The sequence below is a fragment of the Drosophila serrata genome, unplaced genomic scaffold, assembly GCF_035046125.1.
Source record: "Drosophila serrata isolate PLE 108 unplaced genomic scaffold, ASM3504612v1 contig_142, whole genome shotgun sequence".
Lineage (NCBI taxonomy): Eukaryota > Metazoa > Arthropoda > Insecta > Diptera > Drosophilidae > Drosophila > Drosophila serrata.
The window spans coordinates 224428-250077 of NW_028257040.1; the positions used below are offsets into that span (position 1 = coordinate 224428).

General features: G+C 41.8%; 1 protein-coding gene across 3 annotated transcripts in view; it reads left to right on the forward strand.

Moving 5' to 3' along the window:
* Nucleotides 1–25650, forward strand: part of LOC147644590 (uncharacterized) — a 223398-nt gene that overhangs the window by 166528 nt on the left and 31220 nt on the right. The window contains exon 4 of one of the 3 annotated variants that reach the window (XM_086826131.1): nt 19379–19397. The exons of the other annotated variants lie outside the window; for them this stretch is intronic. Coding sequence (XP_086682257.1) covers nt 19379–19381 — 3 coding nt within the window. The 3' untranslated portion in view covers nt 19382–19397. Of the gene's footprint in view, nt 1–19378; nt 19398–25650 lie in introns of those variants that run through there. 3 annotated transcript variants of the gene reach the window in all.

The following is a 25650-nucleotide window of genomic DNA, read 5'->3' on the forward strand; positions in this document are numbered from 1 at the left end:
TCAAGCTCATAGACTTTCAGAAGTTCTTAAAAGCGGCCTGTGAACTGCGAGCCGTTGTCGCATACGAATGCGCTCGGAACTCCAAACCTGATGGGAGCCTTGCGTTGAGGAACTTGCATTTACTTAGGGCCTCCAGAAAAACCAAGAGCGTGGTGTTTTCCTGCTTCGAGTCGGGCGACTTCGCGAAATAAACACGACCAGCAATAGCGCTAGACTACTCGATTACTTCTTTTCCGGATTCCAAAGTGTCCGGCGTTGGGGTTATCGTGGCACTCCTCGAGGACTCGGTGGCCATAGTCGGTGCCGACACACAGCTTCCAAGGCGTGCACTTCATTTGTACGGAGTTTAGTATTCTGGGAACTTTCTGGAGCATCCTGCGATATTGCACTTGACTCCTTGTACCTGTGCTTGCTGCGCCATGGGCAGTGGCTGCCGAGAAAGGGAGTCAGCCACAAAATTCTGGCCCCCCTTCTGGTAGTGGACGTCATATTGATACTGCTGCAACTCGAGCGCCCAACGGGCAATCCTGCCCGTTCAACGTTCCGTGTGAACGTTGAAGCGGTGTCCCTCGATGTAACACCGCTTTTTCCGGATTGCCCAGACGATAGCGAGGTACTCCCTTTCTGCGACCGAATAGTTCCTCTCTTTCGCGTTCGATGATGCTCTGCGTCAATACGGCTCCTATGCCGAACTCGCTTGCATCCGGCTGAAGCACGAACTTTTCCTCAAAGTCCGGGCATGCCAGGACTGTCTCACTCCCACTTCTGACCTTTCTCCAGCAGCGATGTCATGGGCTAAGCGAAGTTGGGGACAAAATGGCTATACTACGATGCGATACCCAGACATCTCCAAAGTTCCTTAAGACAGGTTGGTGGCCTGAGCTCGCGGATTCCGGCCACCTTGTCCAGATCCGCTTGGATTCCAGCCTCGCTGACGATATGTCCCATGTAGACAATGTGGCTCAGAAGGAAGTGACATTTTCCCCTGTCCTCGGCCAGGAACGGTAACTATATATATACATCTATAAGTAACTTAACTTAACGTCAGTAAAATTTGAAAGATAAAATCATCCATTGCAAAATAAGTTTAAGGGATAGTCTGAATATAGTTAAAGCCATGTGAACTATCTTTGTACTCTTCGGTACTCATAAAAAAATTGTCTGCGATCAAGGCGCTGAACTTGCAGGAAATATATTTAATGACTTCCAACAATCATCTAGCGATTCACCAGTTAAAAGGTTACATCCTCCTTTACAGAAACATATCATTACAATAAACAATTGAAAAAAGGAGAAAAAACTGGATTTCTGATCATAATGATATTCTTACCGAACCGTTTCTTACATAAAATAACGCTAACCGTCCTACCACTAAAAATATATATGATATTTTTTACGGTAGACCACATTTATTTAACAAAAAAGACGACCTTCAACAACGAACTTGAATAAAAAAAAAAATTAAGTAACGGCAGCCAGATCCGGAAAGGCTAGATAATTATAATTAATTATAATTATAATTATTATGTAATAATTAGAAAATAAAAAAAAGTAAATATCTTATATATAAATTGTCATATTATATAAGCTTAATTCAGAAAAATAGATAATATAAATGTTACAAACAGTGTATTTATAGAAGAAGAGATGAACGCAACGAAAAATGTATTTATGTTACAATTCCATTCCGACCTCACTTAGCATTTAGAAGGGGAGGGATTCCCTTCTCTACCCTATTCGTACAGTATGAGTCTTCGACAATCTCGAAGAGGCACGATCCGACTGAGTACAATCGTTATGAAAAAGACAAGAGAACTCAGAATCGCGAAGTGGCCATTCTTCGGTTTATTTCATTGTGAACATTGCGATTAAGCAGACGTTTGAAATAAAAGAAACCAAATATGGATACAAAACAACGGTGCATTTTTAAATTACTTCAATAATATATATCCCGGTCCGTCTAATCCTTCCCCACGACTAACCTCACTTACACCTCGGTCTCTCTACCTTCAAGTGTGCTATGTTGGTTCCGATCCACCTGTCCTGTTTGCTCCGCTTAATTCGATGCCGTTTCACAGCAATCTATAGTTTTGGCGGCCTTTTTTTATCTGCCCCATACCGTCGTATTCCATGCAGATCTCTGGGCTCAGTCATTGCTGTGTTTGTACGTGACTTTATGTTTCGAACATGTTGACTGTTTCTGCCAATTTAAGGAACTCGGGAAGTATTTTAGGTCACGATCTTCACGAAAATAACTTTATCTCGCTTCTGCAATTTATATATATCCGATTTAATTTTTCCTTCTACGTATAATCTGTATACCTCATCATCTCCTTAAGGTTTATTGCGCATGTCCTACCTAATTCTGCCTCTCCTAACTTTCGATGCGTGATTTACTCGCTTCTAATAGCCTCGAGATAAGAAAAACTCTAACAGCATTTCTGTTAGCTTTTCCCAAGTTTTTTTTTTTTTTTTGCTCGGGGTGGAGCTCAAACATTCAATAGCAACGACTTCTAAAAGAAAAGCATTGTTTGCACTAATTGGTCGTGTTTGATACGATATGCTGTCGCCCATTCTTCCATTGTAAACGTATTATTATTTTTTCATCTTTCAACGTGAAGGAACCTATTCTTTTCTTGCGCTCTCGATTTGTGTTATATATTGCATATCTACTGATTTTTAAATTCATTTTCTGTTCACGTCGCGTGTGCATTCTGCTTTTCTCCTTTGTGTACTTTATTGAGTCAGTTTCTTAATTTTCAATTGTGCTGCAAGTGCTTTTGCATATTTTGCATTCCCTTGTGTGAATTCTCAGTTTAGCCGTTTTTTAGGCCGTCGCGAAAGCTAACACTAAATACAATACAGCTAAAAACATACGTAAAAGTACATCAAGAAGTACAACCATAGCATTTCAATATTACCTGAGCCGACCATCGACCTCACATTCACGAGCAGAGCAACCTCTCACTCTGCCAAATGGGAGGTTAGTGATGTCTACACCGGGAGCGACCACGAGGCGATCCAGTGCTCTGTCGGAGTACCTGAGGAAGGTACCCGCTCGGCACTGCGGCCCGCAAAAGCATACCGGCCGGACACGCTGTACATCCGGACTTTCACAAATGCGTTGGAAGGCATGGTATCAGGTGAGCCGGGTGGAGCCGAAGAGACAGCAAATCATGTGGCAGCAGCGCTGGAGCATGCCTGCGACCAGAGCATGCGGCTGAGTGGGTCGTTTCGGGGAAATCGCAGGCCAGTATTCTGGTGGAGCGACGAGATCGCCGATCTGAGATCCACCTGCTATCGAGCCCGCGAGGCCTTTAAAATTGCGAGGAAGGCCCTCAAGGTGGCCATAAGAGGCGCAAAGAGGGACCGCTTCTGCAGCTCTGCGACGGGGCGGAGGACGACACCTTGGGCGGAGCGTACCGGATGGAGGTCAAGGGCCTGAGAGCTGGCAGCACAGCTCCTTCGGACCCCGAGGAGCTGGATGGCATCGTGCGAGCGCTGTTCCCGAGAGGAGCTCCGGTGACCGTGGAGCCGAGCGTGGACCGCCACCCCAATGTCGCGAGGAGGTGATCCGGTTGGGAAGGAGCGTGCGCTACAAGAAGGCGCCTGGCCCGGATGCCATACCCAAAAGGGCTCTATAATTATCTATCGCGCTGCACCCGAGGGAGTTCGCCACAATGTACTCCAAGTGCCTGGAGGAGGGAATCTTTCCGGAGGGAACCTTTCCGGTGGAAAAAGCAGAAGCTACTGCTGATCTCCAAGCCGGGCAAGCCGCCGGGGGAGCCATCCTCCTTTAGGCCGATCTGGCAAGGTGTACGAGAAGATCGTGGCAGCCAGACTGGCTGCTGCCATCGAGGAGTCCGGAAGTCTTTCGCCGAGCCAGTTCGGTTTCCGGAGAGGGAGGTCCACGTTCGATGCCATTGAGATGGACATATCCAGTTCGGCCATCGCGGGCAAGAGGTAGAAAGGCGGCTCCAAGAGTTACTGTTTTGTGGTAACGCTGGACATAAGAAACGCCTTCAACACCGCGCACTGGAACCGAACATTGGAGTCCTTCGTCGCCCTGAACATCCCAGGGTACTTACTAAAAGTAGTAAAGAGCTACTTTAGTGAGAGAGTGCTCTCAGTGGCGTCAGCTATGGGTTCCAGAGCATACAAGTCTCAGCAGGAGTCCCCCAAGGCTCTGTTTTGAGACCCCTGCTCTGGAACACCATGTACGACGGGGTTCTGCGACTCCCTATGCCCAGTGGCACTACTGTTGCCGGGTTCGCCGATGACGTGGCAGTGGTCGCAACCGCTAAGGAGCGCACCGATGCGGAAGATTTGGCGAACGATGCGATCGTTGCACTTAAGTACTCGCGAGAAGTCGCGCGCACGAGTCAGATGGCTTTCGGCTCGAAGGCAGGCGGCGATCTCGTCGCTCCACCAAAATACAGGCCAGTGCTTCCTCCAAACGACCGTCGCCGTCTCATTGCCTCCACCCGGCTCTCCTGCTGCCATGTCTTCCAGTGCATTTGTTAAAGCTCGGGTGCACAGCATGTCCAGCTGGTATGCTTTTGTGGGCCGCAGTAAAGAGCAGGTATCTCCCTCTGGTACTCCAACAGAGCACAGGATCGCCTCGTGGTCGCTCCCGGTGTAGGCGTCTCTAACCTCCCATTTGGCATTGTGGGAAATTGACGCAACCGCTTTTGTTCACCAGCCGCTCACATCTAATGGTGATGTGTTCAAGTTCCAGGCATCTGAAGCAGCGAGGAGGGCCCTCGCGTTCCGGCACTCTGCATCTGGTTATCCTATGCGGACTTCGCCTCGCCGCTTTACTTCCATCGCCATTGAGCTTGGCAGGCTGGCGACCTCTGTTTTTTCCCCAAACCCGGGGCGGAGGCTTTGGATACTCACGGCATCTTCGCTCAGCTGAAATGGCTCCAAGAAGGCTGAGCGTATCTCGCTCTCCGTCGGGATCGCGACATGGTTGCGAATTTTGAATACGCTGGCTTTCGACTCCTCCGTCAGTGCTCGCACTTCCGCCGCATCTCTAAGGACCAGAGAGATGCTGTCCCTCATAATTTCGGTATTCTCTGAGCTTCCTCTGGCTACCTCTAGGAGCAAGTTACCCCTGGCCGTCCGACGCACCTTGTTGGCTGCCCCTCCAGGATCGATCAGCTTGCTGTCCTCCCTTCTTGTGGCCAGCGCCAGGATCTCGCTATAATTCTTAACCGGTGCCTTCGCGATCACCGCATCGCGGCGAGCTCTGCGGGTCTGCCTCTTCCTTCTGACCACGGTGCTCCACGAGTCCCCGCTATTCGCTGGCTCGGGATCAGGTGGTCTTGTTGGTCCTGCCGAGCTTCCTTTCTCTCCAGAGGCGTTGCTTGGGGAGTTCGTAGGACCTTTCGGGTACACCTCTTCGGCGCTGCGGAGGCTGAAGCCCGGGTTGGTGTCTGTCTATTTCGGTGTGTACGGCACCGTGTGCTGGAGTTTCAAGCTCATAGACTTTCAGAAGTTCTTAAAAGCGGTCTGTGAACTGCGAGCCGTTGTCGCATACGAATGCGCTCGGAACTCCAAACCTGATGGGAGCCTTGCGTTGAGGAACTTGCATTTACTTAGGGCCTCCAGAAAAACCAAGAGCGTGGTGTTTTCCTGCTTCGAGTCGGGCGACTTCGCGAAATAAACACGACCAGCAATAGCGCTAGACTACTCGATTACTTCTTTTCCGGATTCCAAAGTGTCCGGCGTTGGGGTTATCGTGGCACTCCTCGAGGACTCGGTGGCCATAGTCGGTGCCGACACACAGCTTCCAAGGCGTGCACTTCATTTGTACGGCCTTTAGTATTCTGGGAACCTTCTGGAGCATCCTGCGATCTTGCACTTGACTCCTTGTACCTGTGCTTGCTGCGCCATGGGCAGTGGCTGCCGAGAAAGGGAGTCAGCCACAAAATTCTGGCCCCCCTTCTGGTAGTGGACGTCATATTGATACTGCTGCAACTCGAGCGCCCAACGGGCAATCCTGCCCGTTCAACGTTCCGTGTGAACGTTGAAGCGGTGTCCCTCGATGTAACACCGCTTTTTCCGGATTGCCCAGACGATAGCGAGGTACTCCCTTTCTGCGACCGAATAGTTCCTCTCTTTCGCGTTCGATGATGCTCTGCGTCAATACGGCTCCTATGCCGAACTCGCTTGCATCCGGCTGAAGCACGAACTTTTCCTCAAAGTCCGGGCATGCCAGGACTGTCTCACTCCCACTTCTGACCTTTCTCCAGCAGCGATGTCATGGGCTAAGCGAAGTTGGGGACAAAATGGCTATACTACGATGCGATACCCAGACATCTCCAAAGTTCCTTAAGACAGGTTGGTGGCCTGAGCTCGCGGATTCCGGCCACCTTGTCCAGATCCGCTTGGATTCCAGCCTCGCTGACGATATGTCCCATGTAGACAATGTGGCTCAGAAGGAAGTGACATTTTCCCCTGTCCTCGGCCAGGAACGGTAACTATATATATACATCTATAAGTAACTTAACTAACGTCAGTAAAATTTGAAAGATAAAAGCATCCATTGCAAAATAAGTTTAAGGGATAGTCTGAATATAGTTAAAGCCATGTGAACTATCTTTGTACTCTTCGGTACTCATAAAAAAATTGTCTGCGATCAAGGCGCTGAACTTGCAGGAAATATATTTAATGACTTCCAACAATCATCTAGCGATTCACCAGTTAAAAGGTTACATCCTCCTTTACAGAAACATATCATTACAATAAACAATTGAAAAAAGGAGAAAAAACTGGATTTCTGATCATAATGATATTCTTACCGAACCGTTTCTTACATAAAATAACGCTAACCGTCCTACCACTAAAAATATATATGATATTTTTTACGGTAGACCACATTTATTTAACAAAAAGACGACCTTCAACAACGAACTTGAATAAAAAAAAAAATTAAGTAACGGCAGCCAGATCCGGAAAGGCTAGATAATTATAATTAATTATAATTATAATTATTATGTAATAATTAGAAAATAAAAAAAAGTAAATATCTTATATATAAATTGTCATATTATATAAGCTTAATTCAGAAAAATAGATAATATAAATGTTACAAACAGTGTATTTATAGAAGAAGAGATGAACGCAACGAAAAATGTATTTATGTTACAATTCCATTCCGACCTCACTTAGTATTTAGAAGGGGAGGGATTCCCTTCTCTACCCTATTCGTACAGTTGATATGAGTCTTCGACAATCTCGAAGAGGCACGATCCGACTGAGTACAATCGTTATGAAAAAGACAAGAGAACTCAGAATCGCGAAGTGGCCATTCTTCGGTTTATTTCATTGTGAACATTGCGATTAAGCAGACGTTTGAAATAAAAGAAACCAAATATGGATACAAAACAACGGTGCATTTTTAAATTACTTCAATAATATATATCCCGGTCCGTCTAATCCTTCCCCACGACTAACCTCACTTACACCTCGGTCTCTCTACCTTCAAGTGTGCTATGTTGGTTCCGATCCACCTGTCCTGTTTGCTCCGCTTAATTCGATGCCGTTTCACAGTAATCTATAGTTTTGGCGGCCTTTTTTTATCTGCCCCATACCGTCGTATTCCATGCAGATCTCTGGGCTCAGTCATTGCTGTGTTTGTACGTGACTTTATGTTTCGAACATGTTGACTGTTTCTGCCAATTTAAGGAACTCGGGAAGTATTTTAGGTCACGATCTTCACGAAAATAACTTTATCTCGCTTCTGCAATTTATATATATCCGATTTAATTTTTCCTTCTACGTATAATCTGTATACCTCATCATCTCCTTAAGGTTTATTGCGCATGTCCTACCTAATTCTGCCTCTCCTAACTTTCGATGCGTGATTTACTCGCTTCTAATAGCCTCGAGATAAGAAAAACTCTAACAGCATTTCTGTTAGCTTTTCCCAAGTTTTTTTTTTTTTTTTTGCTCGGGGTGGAGCTCAAACAATCAATAGCAACGACTTCTAAAAGAAAAGCATTGTTTGCACTAATTGGTCGTGTTTGATACGATATGCTGTCGCCCATTCTTCCATTGTAAACGTATTATTATTTTTTCATCTTTCAACGTGAAGGAACCTATTCTTTTCTCGCGCTCTCGATTTGTGTTATATATTGCATATCTACTGATTTTTACATTCATTTTCTGTTCACGTCGCGTGTGCATTCTGCTTTTCTCCTTTGTGTACTTTATTGAGTCAGTTTCAATTTTCAATTGTGCTGCAAGTGCTTTTGCATATTTTGCATTCCCTTGTGTGAATTCTCAGTTTAGCCGTTTTTTAGGCCGTCGCGAAAGCTAACACTAAATACAATACAGCTAAAAGTACAACCATAGTATTTCAATATTACCTGAGCCGACCACATAATGTGACAGTCTGATTTAAGGACAGCCAACCGCCCCGGTCTAGAAGCTATAGCTATATATATAGCATATCCCCGGTACAAATTCGAGCGCACGTAAGCCGGATGGGCACTCCCTCTTTGTGAGGGGTCGAGAAGTATCTTAAATCTCTACTGATCTAATTTTCACAGCGCCAGGTTGAGAACACAATTCTACATGGATCTCCCGCGATTTTGGGATAACCTCAGCCACCACGATACTCCCACAAGGGTGCCGACCGCAGTCTCGGAGATCTGCGTGATACCAAAATTACAGGCTTGGTGGGCCTCACCCCTTTGGTTCCGACAACATCCGCAAGCAACGGCAGGCTGTGGCAGTATTCTCACCCGCTAGCCACACGTCGAAGATGTTGGACTAAAGGCACCTCCTCCTGCGAAACGCTTTCTCAGCAAACTGCTCCAGCCGTTGGGTCTTCTCTCAATCCTCCAAGATTCCTCCAAACATCCAGTTTTCGACACCGCGCTGCACACCAAATCCATCCGCCTGGCTTGAAACCCCAGTCGACTCGAAGCACACGCGCCAATGCTCCAACAACTCCGGTCAACTCCCTGACGTAGCGAAGCCATGTGCGTGATGAGTTTCACTTCTTTACTGACCGTAATGCCCAGATACCGACAGCTACGCACGAACGGCAGGTTTGCTTCAGCAAACTTTACCGTAGGCGCACGTCTTATGGTACCTTTGAGCAGCATTATTACCGTCTTGCTGGTGAAAACGGCAACGGTAATTTCCGCACCCCGCATTTTAACGATGGACATAAGTTGCGCTCCTTTTTCCTGTATCACGGCTCGGGAACTTCCTTCGACGAGAAGAAACAAATCATCCGCATAAGGTGCTAAAGCAGAACATCCATCAGCAAGTCCCAAATAAATGGGCCGCAGATTGACCACTGCGGGCAAACTTTAGTTACCAGCACATTCACTGTACCGGAGCTGCTTCTAATTACTGCTCTTCAGCCGGAGAAGCTGTGCCACAAGCTCATTTCCCGACATTCCATGTCGGCTAGTCGGCGCAATGCAGCACTCCACTCGATGTTGTCAAATGCTCCTTTGAAGTCCACGAAGGTGTCAAGCACATATTGCTCCGGGTCTGGCGTCAACAGTGCTCTTCAAGTGTGTCCAAGCATCCTCCACACATCGTCCTTGGCGAAATCCAAGCTGCCATCTACAGCCTTCCGGAAGAACTTCTCTCACTCGATTCACCATGATTGCTTCGAGCACTTGTACGACGGGGGCCAGCAGTTATCCTTCTGGGTCCCTTGAGTAACGCCACTACACGTGGACACTTCCATTCATGGGAAAAGTATCCCGATCGGATTAATCGGGAAAGCAACGATGCTAGGTGCTGAGGTATGGTTCGCCAGACTGCCATGCAAATTGTGCAAACTCGAATGCTTCGAGGGCCGCTGGAACTTCTTCCGAGATGGCAATCGGTGCATTGGACTCAGCAACTGGAAAAATGTTACGGGGAAACACTTATGTGCAATCACCCTAATCGGTGATTAAGTCGCCATTGACGCGGAGGCATCTAATTTCTTTCTGCGGCCTAGACAAATCTTATAGACCCCAATGGATCATCAGAATGATTTGCCATGAAGTTTTTCCAATCGTCCGTTTTCTTCCTCCAGAAGAGCTTCTTGTAATCGACAGAGGTAGGCCTCAGCTCAATCACTAAGAGCTCCGCAGTGGCATCCACCAACGTGCTCTCCTGCTGGGTTTTCCAGGCGCTTTCCTTTCCAGCTCAATATCGCGCACGTCATGTACAATAGGGTCGAAACTTGCTAGTTCAACGGCGACTCGGAAAAGTTTTCCGGAATATCGGCTGTTTGTCTCACCATCTCCTCTTCGAACAATAGCCAACAGGCTGGAGAAGTTTCAGGACGGCACAGAAGCTGTGCTCTCAACTGCGCTCGTGGTAGTTGGTTCGGCCACAACAGTAAAAATGTTGTAATCACTCAACTCTCACTCTCTTCTTAATTGGATCTCAAGTTATCTGAATGGCAGGACGCAAAAGGTCCTCTTTAAGAATAATTTATCTAATGTTCTAAGGGTTACATCTGGCGTGCCGCAAGGAAACTCTTTGGGACCCTTATTGTTCACATTATTATGCTTATGTACGCGGATCACGTCAAGATTTGCGTTCAATACAAGGACGTCACCTAACAGTCGGATTTCCAAACAGATCTATATCATTTTTAACATGGTGGCGCGTAAACTTATTTAACTTTTAGGGCTCTAATTACAAGCTAATGACATTCTCTCGTGTCGTTCCCAAGCTTACTCTCCCGGGGTTGGTTTTCTCTTGCAACCCCTTCACTTGTCTCGGGCGCCACTGAGGAACTGTCAGAGCTCGAAAGACTCAAAATCGCCAGGACTCGTCTGAGGACCTTACCCGGGTCCCAGTTACTAAGACAAAGGAATTATATAGTAATTGGAACTTAATTTATAAATGAATGTGTAATGATTTTTTTAAATAGTTTATTAAAAATATATATGAAACCCACGACTTGGTGGCAAGAATAGTTGGCGATACATCTATTTCAAGATACATTTAGGAAAAAATCTATTTTAAGATACTACTGCTTAGCCTACCTTACATGACGGTTGGCGAAGGCGATGCAAATTCGGGAAGAGCGCGAAAGGGCTTTATTGTGCTTCCGTCTTCGCTGTAATAAGTTCAATAATTAGTTCAATTTCTTGGTTAGTGCATTAGTGGATATTTATTGATCCATTCTGGTCAGGGCTCATTTCGTGAATGTTCTGCTTAACTTAAGAATATATTGGGTTGGCTTTCAATTCACATAGCTGCATGAGCAGCGCTGCGGCCAACGCTTATGTATATAAATACGTATATTAATGTATATGTACCGCTGCAGAGCAGTGGTCAATGCTTATGCATTCGTGTATATAGGCGGCGCAAGCAGCGGACGCGCATGAGAGAGAGAGAGTGATATGCTCACATGGAAATCGAATGATCGGCCGTACATGCAGACATGTCGGGTCAGCATTTAGGATGTTCATAACATTGTTGTGTGGGTCGAATTACTCTGCACTTGAAGTGCTGGGAATATTTGGACATAAACAAATGCCACAATGTTGCAGTGATATGAGTGGTACAGTGTGTACCCGATATGTGAGCATACATACATACATCTCCCTCCTTTTTAAAAATAATAGCGTAATCTATGGAGTTATTTTGATAATTATTATGTTAGGTATGTAATATCTATACTATTATATAAAGAGGTAATGTAAGTTTGTTTGTATGTATTGAATAGGCTCCGAAAGTACTTGGCAGATTTGAAAAATTCTTTCACTGTTGGAAAGCTACATCATTCCTGAGTGTTATAGGCTATATTTCATTTAAAAAAAAAAATAGGCATCCTTACTAAAATTAAGATAACGTAATCCAAGGTGTTAAAAAAATATCAAAAATCTACCTTACATCTACCGCCCTCTACAGGCAGACAAAGCATTTCCTGTCAAACATTCAAAACATATTGAAATAAGGAATTGGAGATACAAATTTTATTTTTTTGTTCAGGTTCAGTAAGAAACGAAGTCATGCCACCCAAGAAGTCGAGTTTGGGTCGTCGTACTCGCAATACAAAAGCAAACAGACGTAAGATTACGAATATGAGTGACGAAGAACGGGCCTCCACAGAGAGAGACGCAATGTCGTTATTGGCCGGATGCATCAGGTCTGCATATACTGTCAGGCTCCTTCGATTGAATCAGACGAAACTTCGGTCCGAGGAATATATCCATTTGCGGGATGCTGTGATGAATGACCGTAATACAACCAACGTTGGAAAGCTCACGATTTTGTCATCCTCATACATAGGTAGCCCACGCCACATGCATGAATATGCTCAAGATGCCATGGCATATGTTCGTTGCTACGGCCGTCCAGACTTATTTATCACCTTCACATGCAATCCAGCTTGGGACGAGATAGTACAGCTGTTATTTCCTGGACAATCGTATAGGGATAGGCATGACATCACAGCCCGTGTTTTCAGACAAAAGCTCAAGTCACTGATGGATTTTATTGTGAAACATGGAGTTTTTGGATCTGTGCGGTGCTGGATGTATTCAGTAGAATGGCAGAAGAGAGGATTGCCGCATGCGCACATACTGATTTGGCTGCATGATAAAATTACTCCAGACGAAATCGACGATGTTATATGCGCTGAGATTCCATGGGCCGAGGTTGATACGGATTTGCATGAAGTTGTCATCAAGAACATGATCCATGGCCCATGTGGTACCCTCAACCCATGTTCACCATGCATGGTAGACGGGAAGTGTTTCAAGGGATATCCTCGAGCATTTACAGCAAACACCGTAACAGGGGACGATGGATATCCTCTGTATGGGAGACGGTCAACTGAAGATGGAGGAACTTCGCCAACTTTAAACATGAGAATTGGTGATATTGAGGTAGACAATCGTTGGGTGGTTCCATACTCACCACTATTGTCAAAATCATACAAAGCGCACATCAACGTAGAATATTGCAATTCCGTGAAATCGATTAAATATATCTGCAAGTACGTGAATAAAGGCAGCGATATGGCAGCTTTTGGTGTTCAGGCAGTAAATGGTGACAACAATGCAGTACGAGTTCTCGATGAAATATCTCAATACCAGGCTGGAAGATACATAAGCAGCAACGAGGCTGCATGGAGAATTTTTTCATTCCACATTCATGAACGCTATCCAGCTTTAGTTCACTTGGCAGTCCATTAGGAGAATGGTCAACGTGTCTATTTCACCGAAAGAAATGTGCAAGAAAGAGTCCTGAATCCGCCAGCGACAACTCTGACTGCCTTCTTCACCTTATGCCAGGAAGATGATTTTGCCAGAACCTTGATGTATTCAGAAGTGCCCTCATAACCATAATATGCCCAGCAGGTGGTCAACTAGCTCATATACCGAGGATACCGATGATCCAAAATGATATGACAGTCCCATTTAAACGGCTTCAATTTCCGGTAAAAACATCTTTCGCATTAACAATTAACAAGTCACAAGGCAAAACCTTCGAATTAGTATGGATTGATCTGCGAAAGAAATGTTTTAATCATGGTCAACTGTATGTTGGTCTATCGCGAGTCGGAGCCAATGAAAATCAATTTATTTTGCTGCCACAAAATAAAACATCAAATATTGTTTACAGAGAAGCTCTAACAAAATAAATGTATTTTCTTTTAGGGTTATGACCTCAATAATTGAAAAAAAAAAAAATAATAAAGGATGAATATGTGTCATATTATTATTATTATTATGAATGTGTAAAAATTGACAAATCTAAATGTAATGTTTAATGCCGTGCGAAGCCGGGACGGGCTGCTAGTATATATATATAAATGTTTATAAAAATTAGAAAACTTTTTTTTTTTTTGGTTAATACAGTAATTATTAAAAAAAGTTAGTAAAATTGAAACTTGAAAAATGTATGCGTCTATTTTCTATTATATATATATATATTTTTTGTATTTGTATTCCTATATTCGTAATTATAGTGAAGAAATAAATTTTTTTTTTCTTTTTTTTTTTTTGTGAAAAGAAAAATTTGATGTAATTTTATTTTTCTCTTACGAATGGAGGATGTAATTTTATTTTTATCGTCAAGTGTTCTGTGGCTTCGCTTCACTGTTCCGACAGTCTGGTGATGGTGTGCAGTAGATTTTATGTTTTTGATATTTACATTTTTACATAAATCTTCAATTATTGAATTTTTCTATTCTGTTCCCATGTTCGTAATGAACGTTTTCATTGGACCGTACTTCAGAATAAAATCTTCAAATATAGCTTTGGCTATTGTTTTTGCACTTTTATTTGGAATTGGTATTGCTACAAGGTATTTAGTTAAATCGCAGATTCATATTCATTCGAATTCATTCCCTTTTTCAGACTTAATTAGTGGACCGATCGTGTCCACGATTACCCTGTCGAAAGCTGTTAGTGGCGTTTCACTAATGGTTACCATATGGGTCTTTGTATGCGTGGTTATTTTCGCTTTTTGGCATTTTAGACATTTTCGTACGTACTCTGTAATATATCGAGTCATACCTTTCCAAAAGTAATGCCTTTTGACCTTGGCCAAGGTTTTGGTAATGCCAGGATGACCTCCTTGAATTGGTTCATCATGGTATGAAGACATAATAGCTTCTTTTTCTTTTTCAGAATTTATTAGGGTCACCGGGTTAAGTAGCGCTACTCTTAATGTTTTCAATATTTTATAGCCCATTAATTTGAAATTATCTATTTAAGTATATTCAAAGATATTTTCCCACCGTGCCACTTTAAGTTGGCTGATATTATGTTGTACCTTACGTCTCAAGCCTTTGGAAAAACTGACCATTGGTATATTAATCGCTAACATCATATCTTGCAGTAATTGTTTTTCCATGTTTAAATAGACATAGCATATTTTTACGTGCAAGGTCACTACTTTACGTACTTCGTCATTGTTTATGACTCCGTATACGTTGGGCTTTGAAGCTTTTTCTATAGATTACCTAGGCAAGTGTATTTCTTTTTCTGCTGCGATGGATTTCTGTCTACTTTGGTATCTTGTAGTGACTTTATTTATATTTCCGGTTATATTTTGTAAATCTTTGATGGCTATTCTTGATAACTGTGAAGTTGTATTCTTCTAATTCTAGCCTCATACGTGTCAGTTTGGAACTTGGGTTTGTCATTGAGAACAAGTATGTTAACTGTCTGAGATCTGTTTTGATAGTGAAATGTTTGCCATAAATGCATGTTCAAAAATGTAATATTGCCCAGTGTATTGCAGCTAGTTCCTGCTCGGTAGTACACTTATTACTTTCTCCTTTGGTAAATGCTCTTAATGCATAAGCAATGGGAAGTTGGAGTCCATCATGGTTTTGAGTTAAAACTGCTCCACATGCTTGCTTACTTGCATCAGTAATTATACAAAATTCTGTACTGAAATCGGGATATTGTAATAAAGTAGGTTCTATAAGTTTTGTTTTTAAATATTCGAGTGCGATTTGGCATTCAGCATTTAAAAGAAACATTCTCTTTACATAATCGTGTTATGTGCCGTGAATAGTTCTCGAAATTTTTTATGAATCGTCTGTAGTAATTGCATAATGCTACCAAACGTTTTGCGCTGTCAGCATCGTGTGGAACTGGATAATTCAGTATGTAAAATGGGCAGAGAGAAATTTTTATGCATGCACAAATGTATGTAAGCGGTCAATGTAGGAACCATGCTGACTCGGCTCTAATCGGTGAATGCTAAGAGTGCAAAAGTCAAATTACGTTTGCACTTGAAATGGGTATGGCTACTTACCTTGTTGTCGCTGAGTGACAAAGGCAATGCCCTATGTACTTTATTGGCATAACAACAAAGTGTTGTGACTTCGGCTGACAAAGTGTTGCCGCTCATTATTATGTAATTTAATAAGAGCGCATACGTGCATACACTACATGTCCCTCCTTTTGAAAAATAACGTGATTTCATGAAGTTATTTTAATTCTTATTATCTGAAAATTAAAAAAAAAAAACTTTGTGTTTTTTATATATATATATATTAGAGATTGTACTTAATAACGATAAAGAAATTGAAATGATCAAAAGCATATATATATAAAAAATACTTATATATGAATATTATTATCTATGTATGGCCATACTAAATGTTCTTATGAAATAAAAAGTTTTAGTCAATCCTTATGAACTGTCTGTTTTTCGTTTTTGTCATAACCTATTATAATATTATTTCTATCTCCTATATCCGTTACTGTATACGGACCAGTGTATTTATAATCTAACTTATGGCCTGTTTCATTTTTTAATAATACTTTATCTCCTACTAATATATCTATATTGTTTACTTTCTGATCATATAGCAAATTATTTTTATTCTAATGCTCTTCTATCATTATCCTAGCTCTTTTATAGCTACTTCTAATCTGTACTTACTTTTTTGAGCATAATTATCTATAATATACTAGCTGACCCGGCAGACTTCGTACTGCCTCATCCTGAAATACTGGCTATTTATAAGGTTTAAATTTGATATTCACAGACACACACTGTTAAAATACAGTCTGTTAATTAATTTAAAGCTTTCTCATAAACTATATTTTTTGTTTTGTTTTGTGGTGCGTAAATAAACAAAGAAGACGGTTTTACGACGCGCGAACACGCGACGTATAATTGTCCATGCGCGAAACAGGGAAACTCCAAGTTGATTCCACAAACTTCTAACGACTGTCCTTGCGATTTATTTATGGTCATCGCAAAGGCCAGACGCACTGGAAATTGTAACCGTTTAAAATCGAATGGTAAGTCCGTTGGAATCATCGGTATCCGCGGGATCAAGACATCCTCTCCTTTGTATTTTCCTTTTATGATTGTCGCCTCAATGACGTTATTCATCAGTCTTTTCACAGCCAGTCTTGTTCCATTGCATAGTCGAGGTTGATTAATGTTACGCAGCATGATGACAACTGATCCCACTTTTAACTGCAAATTGTGAGGTGGTAATCCAGGCAATTCCAGTAAATTTAAAAACTCAGTGGGATAGTTGACTACGTCATCCTGGTTCATTACGGTGTCGACTGATTTGAAGGAAACCAACTGTCCTGGAAGAAAATTCTGAATGGTCGCATTAAGATCCTCGACATCTTTATTTTTCGCTGCTAATATTGCTCGTTCACCCAGCCAATTATGGTTATTGAACTTTTGCGCTATATCTGGGAAAACTCGCTGAATAAGTTCCACTTTTGAGTCTGTGATGTGACAGAAATCTGTAGGTAATGTGATGAATCCGGTCGAGGTGTCCACTGCAACTTTATTATTTCCAATGTCTAACAACTGCTTCGCAAACACATATGCAGTTTCATCTTGTTGCAAAAATACTCGCATGTTAGTTGTTAAGTGGAGTGTCTTTACGTACTGCCACAAATTTGATGATTTTAGGCATGCATTTAGTTCAACAGCAACAGTTGATCGGGGAATAACTGGAAGAGTCTGACGAAAATCACCTGACAACAGAATCATGGCCCCACCAAAAATATTTTGGTTGTCACGAAGATCTTTCAACGTTCGGTCCAGTGCCTCCAGTGACCTCTTATGGGCCATTGTGCATTCATCCCAAACAATCAATTTGCATACCTGTAGGATCTTGGCCATTGCGCTATTTTTGGCGATGTTGCAAATTGGTGTTTCTGTGATTTGCATGTTTAGTGGTAATTTCAAGGCAGAATGTGCAGTCCGCCCGCCTTCTAGCAGAGTTGCAGCTATTCCAGATGAAGCCAACGCTAGAGCAACATCATTTCGCGATCTGATCCTCGCCAAAAGCAATGAAATTAAAAACGTTTTTCCGGTTCCTCCGGGAGCATCAAGGAAATAAATTCCACCAGATCCACTGTTCACAGCTTCTATCAAAGTGTCGTACGCAAATACAAAAGTAATCCCGCCCATGACTGCAGAGGAGTTCCTTAGATCCTGTAAGGTTCTGTTCACGGCCCGTCCCGGCTTCGCACGGGCATTAAACATTACATTTAGATTTGTCAATTTTAACACATTCATAATAATAATAATAATATGACACAAATTCATCCTTTATTATTATTTTATTTTTACAATTATTGAGGTCATAACCCTAAAAGAAAATACATTTATTTTGTTAGAGCTTCTCTGTAAACAATATTTGATGTTGTTTTATTTTGTGGCAGCAAAATAAATTGATTTTCAGGGGCTCCGACTCGCGATAGACCAACATACAGTTGACCATGAGTAAAACATTTATTTCGCAGATCGATCCCTACTAATTCGAAGGTTTGGCCTTGGGACTTGTTAATTATTAATGCGAAAGATGTTTTTACCGGAAATTGAAGCCGTTTAAATGGGATTGACAGATGAGTTGGGATCATCGGTATCCTCGGTATATGAGCTAGTTGACCACTTGCTGGGCCAGTGATAATAGTTGCTACAATTAAATTGTCCTTTAACTCCTTAATAAGCAGCCTCCTCCCATTACACATGCTTGGAGGGTTTAAATTTCTTAAAAGCATGATTGGGATTCCGATTTTTAACGTCAATTCATGGGGTGGCAGTCCAGAAGGGTTCAACGAATTTAAAAATTCCTGTGGATAATGGACTGCATCTTCAATATTCGTTACAGTGTCGATCGATTTGTATGTTTTTGTTTGGCCGGGGACTTTTTGAACAATCAGATTATTTATTTCATTGACAGTATCATTCTTAGGTGATACTATAGCCCGAGAACACAGCCAATGGACGTCTCTTTCGTGCAAATTCTCGATATCAGGGTATACAGAATCTATTAAATTTCTTCTTTCAATATGTTTCGAATATTTGACAGGAAATGCTTTGATTCAGCTGTCTGCCTGTACATTTTATTTAGAAAACGTTTGTATGGGAAATAGAAAAATACTGTTTTGAGGATTTTCCCGGCAATTAATCGAATTTTTCTCACCTTTTAAACCTTCCCTAGACCTCCACGAATAATTCAAGACCAAGATAAGATAAATCCGTTCAGCCATTCTCGAGTTTTAGCGAGACTAACGAACAGCTGTATATTTTTATATATATAGAAGATAGAAGATAGAAGATAGAAGATAGAAGATTATATATTGTTTCTATGCTATTAAATTGCTTCGGCAAATTACTTGTTTTACCAAATACCAAAGCTCATATGGACTATAGTTATGTGCCATAGAGGGGGTCGTGTTGAAACAAAAGACAAAGTATTGAAGCCTTATGTCCCAATCAGTTTTATCAACTGATATATAAGATCGTATGTATTCATTAAAAGTTCTATGACTTCTTTCTATTGTTCCAACTGTCTGGTGGTGGTGTGCTGTAGACGTAATATTTGTAATATTTAAATACTTGCACAAATTGTCTATAATTTAATTCATTTATTCTGTTCCCATGTCAGTAATCAACGTCTTCATTGGACCGTACTTCAGAATAAAAGATTCAAATATTGCTTTAGCGACAGTATTATTTGGCACAGGTATGGCAACCAAATACTTAGTTAAGTCACATATTAAAGTGACTGCATACTCGTTCCCATTTTCTGATTTTGGTAGCGGGCCAATAGTGTCCACTATCACTCTGTCGAAAACATTTAAAGGTGTGTCTGTTATTGTTAGTGGAGTTTCAATATGCTTAGTTATTTAAGCTTTTTGGCACTTTTGACATTTTCGTATGTACTCAGTGATGTCACGAGTCATATTTTTCCAAAATAATGTCTTTTGATTTTTGCTAAAGTTTTTGAAATCCCAGTATGACCTCCTTGTATGGGATCGTCATGAAAATTAGACAGAATGGCTTCTTTATCTTTTTGTTTATTTATTAGGGTCACCGGGTTGAGTAGCGCTACTCTTAATGTTTTCAACAATTTGCGATGTACTTTGAGGAGAAGTGCAGATTGGCTCGGGATGTGGCGATGGAAGAGGATGAGCTGGTGGATGGGCTCGTAGAGGGCATTCCATTACCAAGTCTTCGAATGCTGGCTAAAATGCAATGTTTTGATACCCCGAAGAAAAGGTTGCAAGCGTTTGCGGACATCAAGCTGCCAGCAAGGGCGTCAATTAAGGCGAAGGCGTCGGCAGAAAAGGCGGCTTCGAAGAACAACGAAACTCGATGTTTCAACTGTAACGGCAAGGGGCACTGGAAGTGGGAGTTCACCAAGCCAAAGCGAGAGCCTGGTTCATGCTATGGCTGTGGCGCAGAGGATCACCGAATTGCTGTATGTCCCCAGAATAAGATGAAGGTGGAAAACAACTATGTAAGAGTATTTAAAATTTTTTGTGTGGAAAATACTAACCAGCCTATTATTACAGAAAGCCAAATAGATTCGGTAAGTCCAGTTTCGCTCATAAAGCGTTCTTGTATACCGAAAAACATTAAGTTAGAACCTCAAAAAAAAGAGAGTTAATGTTGGCTGAATTGATAATTTTGAAGTTTAGTGTAGATTAGTTTAGGGCGAAGGCGAGAGCGCAATAAAGCTCTCTCGCGCTCTTCGCGAATTCGCCTCGCCTTCGCCAACCTTAGCATAAGCTAGGCTAAGCTAAGAAATATAGATTACTCGCATACTTTGAATTCGAAGCATCGTATCATTTTTCGTCCGTGCCAAATTCTTGCCACCACATCTCGGTCTAGTTAAAATTTTAATTTTTAATAAACTAATTAAAAAACTCAGGGCGCCCCCAGGTGGTCAAGAATAAAATTGGCAACATATTAAAAAACAAAACAATAGTGACAGTGACACAGATATAAATATATATACATATACTAGCTGTACCCTGCCACGTTTCTCTGTGGCATATTGTGGTTAAGAGGGCTCTTCTGAATACATCAAGGTTCTGGCAAAAGCATCTTCCTGGCATAAGGTGAAGAAGGCAGTCAGAGTTGTCGTAGGCGGATTCAGGACTCTTTCTTGCACATTTAGTTCTGTGAAATAGACACGTTGACCATTCTCCAAATTGACTGCCAAGTGAACTACAGCTGGGTAGCGGTCATGAATTGGGAACGAAAAAATTAGCCATGCAGCCTCGTTGCCGCTTATGTATCTTCCAGCCTGGTATTGAGAGATTTTATCGACCACTCGTACTGCATTGCTGTCACCATTTTCTGCCTGAACACCAAAAACTGCCATATCGCTGCCTTTATTCACGTACTTGCAGATATATTTAATCGATTTCACGGAATTGCAATATTCTACGTTGATGTGCGCTTTGTATGATTCTGACAATAGTGGTGAGTATGGAACCACCCAACGATTGTCTACCTCAATATCACAAATTCTCATGTTTAAAGTTGCCGAAGTCCCTCCATCTTCAGTTGACCGTCTCCTATACAGAGGATATCCATCGCCCCTGTTACGGTGTTGGCTGTAAATGCTCGAGGATATCGCTTGGAACACTTCCCGTCTACCATGCATGGTGAACATGGGTTGACGGTACCACAAGGGCCATGGATCATGTTCTTGATGACAACTTCATGCAAATCCGTATCAAACTCGGCCCGTGGAATCTCAGCGCATATCACATTATCAATTTCGTCTGGAGTAATTTTATCATATAGCCAAATCAGTATGTGCGCATGCGGAAATCCTCTCTTTTGCCATTCTACTGAATACATCCAGCACCGCACAGATCCAAAAACTCCATGTTTCACAATGAAATCCATCAGTGACTTGAGCTGTTGTCAGAAAACACGGGCTGTGATGTCATGCCTATCCTAGACGATTGTCCAGGAAATAACAGCTGCACTATCTCGTACCAAAATGGATTGCATGTGAAGGTGATAAATAAATCTGGACGGCCGTAGCAACGAACATATGCCATGACATCTTGAGCATATTCCTGCATGTGACGTGGACTACCTATGTATGAGGATGGCAAAATCGTGAGCTTTCCAACGTTGGTTGTATTACGGTCATTCATCACAGCATCCCGCAAGTGGATATATTCCTCGGCCCGAAGTTTGGTCTGATTCAATCGAAGGAGCCTGACAGTATATGCAGACCTGATGCATCCGGCCAATAACGACATTGCGATTCGAGCTGTAATCAACAGTTGGATTATATCTGAATGCAAGACGATTGTATTGCAGGTTTTGATCTGCTGCAAGCTGTAAACGTGCTTCAGCTATCCTTGCCCTGTCGCGTTCATTATTTTGAGAGTGAATCAAATCGATTGCTGCAGAACGCGACTGCCTAACTCTCAATCGTTTTCTCTCAAGCCTATCTGCTCGTCTTTCTGCTGATTCCTCGTTGTGCATCTGCATTGCTTTCAGCTGCACAGTCTCTCGGATGCAATTATTAATTCATTAGTCATATTCTTAATCTTACGTCTTTTTGCTTCTGTATTGCGAGTACGACGACCCAAACTCGACTTCTTGGGTGGCATGACTTCGTTTCTTACTGAACCTGAACAAAAAAATAAAATTTGTATCTCCACTTTCTTCTTTCAATATGTTTTGAATGTTTGACAGGAAATGCATTGATTCAGCTGGCTGCCTGTAGAGGGCACAGCAGTAGGGGCACGGGGAAACGCTAAGAAAATTGATATATTCGCAACCGCAGATAAGCTATCAACATCAAAAGTAGACAATAACCGAGCTGGAACCTCAACGCATGTTGTGTAAAAATTTGGGCTTAAACGGTTCAGAACTTTTAAAGTTTCTTCTTTCAATATGTATTGAATGTTTGACAGGAAATGCTTCGATTCAGCTGGCTGCCTGTAGAGGGCACAGCAGTAGGGGCACGGGGAAACGCTAAGAAAATTGATATATTCGCAACCGCAGATAAGCTATCAACATCAAAAGTAGACAACAATCGAGCTGGAACCTCAACGCATGTTGTGTAAAAATTTGGGCTTAAACGGTTCAGAACTTTTCAAGTCTATGAAGGAAGTAGACACGAACAGAGCATTTTTATATAGATATAAAAAATTATACATTAGTGCAGTTCAACAAGCAAAAGTTATTATAGCTTGTAAAAAATTGTTGCCCGCGACGCGCTGTGTATAATAAATTTAATTTAAATAATTAAAATAAATTAACCGTGTCGGTCGCGAAAATACTCTGCTGCGCCAACTACTGCCATCAACGAGGGATCAACAAGTACAGGAAAGTGGCAGCTGGAATATATTTATATATATTTATCGCCAATCAGAAAAGAGCAACATAGCATTTTTTATTTATTCAATTATATATTGTCTAAAATTAACATATATAATATACTATTGAATCGCACTTGGACGCAACATTTATTTATGTTATTTATTGTATAATATTGCAATCACTGTCGTCCCCTTCCCCTCCTCTCTCGTTAGAACTCGCTTTAATAGTTGGGAAGTTAATCCAAGCTTACGCACCAATACATACAGCCTTATATACTAGCAGCTGCAGCGGTGAACTTTTTCGCTTTCGCTTGTGCGCCGGTGCAGCAGTTGTTGTTGTTGGGGCCTTTTAGTTTGGCGCGCTTAGATTAGCGGACCGCCAAGTGACGCGCTACCCTGTTTTTGTCGGGTATAGTCTTTTTCGGTCATTTGATTGGAGGACCGCCAAGTGACGCGCTACCCTGTATTTGTCAGGTATACACTTTTCGCTGTCACGTGCACCCACTATTAATATTGATACTGCGTGACTCGTTTCAATTAAATAAATTATTTGTCATCAGAAAAAAATTTAATACACTTTTCGAACAAAATAAAAATATTAATTTGTAATATTAATTAATTAATTATTCAAAATAAATAATTATTAAATTAAAAAGAATATTTATATACATATATTTTTTTATTCTTTTAATTGAGTGTTTATTTGATATTATTTTGATATTATTTATATTTGATTCGAAAGCTATAATTAATATTTTCGTTGTCTTTCTGATTTATACAATAATTTTCGGCCATTATTATCATTCTTGGGAAAATTAATTTAATTAATTCGTAAAAATGAGCCAGGATACAAAGAATAAATCTCTTCTGGAGGAGTTAAAAAGCAAGCTCCAAAGTAGGGTCAGAACCATTCGCCGATTAAACGAGCGGCTGGAACAGGGTTCGATTCCGATTTTAGAAGAAGAATTGAAATGTCGACTCGAAAACTTAAATGCTTCAATTAACAAGGCAAATCAAATACAAGAACAGATAGAAGAAATAGATAGTGGCGATGAATATGGCGACGAGTTGGAAGAACTTAGCATCGTGACCAAGGCAAAATTGATGTCATTATTATCTGCCATTAGGACAGCTGCCAGCAGCGAAACTCCGGGATCAGCTGCTGTAGCACCAACTCGTGCGCGACTTCCGAATTTGGCATTGCCAAAATGTAGTGGAAATTATTCGGAATTTAAAAATTTTATTAGCCTCTTCGAAACTTTAGTTCATAAAGATGCCAGCATTCCAGTTATCGAAAAATTTAACCATTTAATTTCATGTCTCTCTGGTGAAGCTTTAGGAACAATTAAAGCTTACCAAGTCACCGAGAGTAATTACGAAAAGGCGATGGCCAGTTTGAAAAAGGTTTACGATAACGAATGCCTCATCTTTATGAATAATATTTCAACATTGTTTAGTCTTCCAAAAATATCGCATCAATCCGCATCCTCCTTGAGAAATCTTATTGACACTGTTTCGTCGATTTACGGTTCTCTGCTATCGATAGGAGATGATACAAAAATTTCGAACGCAATGTTGATATATTTGGTATTAAATAGAGTCGACCCAGTGACCAAACAAAAATGGGAGGAACAGCTCGATTATGAGACATTGCCACTTTGGTCCGATTGTGAGAAAATGTTAAATCGCCGATACCAGCATTTATCGGCTGAAGAATCGACAAAACCAAAGCTGGAAAAATTACCGTCAAGCAAACCACATAATCGAAGCTGATTTTCGTGTTCCTCCTCCAACAGCAAGCCTCAGCAAACTTGTAGCTATTGCAATGCAGAAGATCATTCATTACAGAATTGCAGCCCGTTTGGGCGTCTCTCTGTAATGCAAAGGTTCGAGTTTGTTAAGTCAGCCTCCTTATGCATCAATTGTCTGCGAAAAGGCCATACTGTGTCAAAATGCAAAGGAAAAAAGTGTAGAGCTTGTGACCGCTCACATCACATTCTGCTCCACAGATACACAGTGCCTGATAAAAGTTTAGCGTTGCCACCCCTTCAAGAGAATATTTCTCCTCCCTTTAACCAAGAGCAGCCTTCCACGTCACATGTTATGCATGCTACGACATTGGACAGGGTGATCTTGGCTACGTCAATCGTAAGCGTGCGCACCAAAAGCGGCGAATACGTTTTAGCCCGAGCACTTCTGGACTCTGGGTCTCAAACGAATTTCATAACAGAAAAATTAGCGAACCGCTTACAGATTCGTACAGAGGAGTCGTGTATCAATTTACTTGGTATTGGCGAATCCAATTCTCAAGTCAAGAAAAAGGTACACACCGTGGTGAAGTCACGAATCAATGGGAGTGAGTTCTCGTTCGATTTCTGGATCTTGAAATCGATCACCTGTTATCATCCCGATCAATCGGTGAACGTCAGCGATTGGAAGATCCCAAAGAACCTCCCATTAGCAGACCCCTACTTTTACAAGTCTCAAAAAATTGATATGCTAATCGGAGCCGAATCATTTTTCGAATTGCTAGCTGTTGGTCAAATTAAACAAGGTCCTGACTATCCAACTCTTCAAA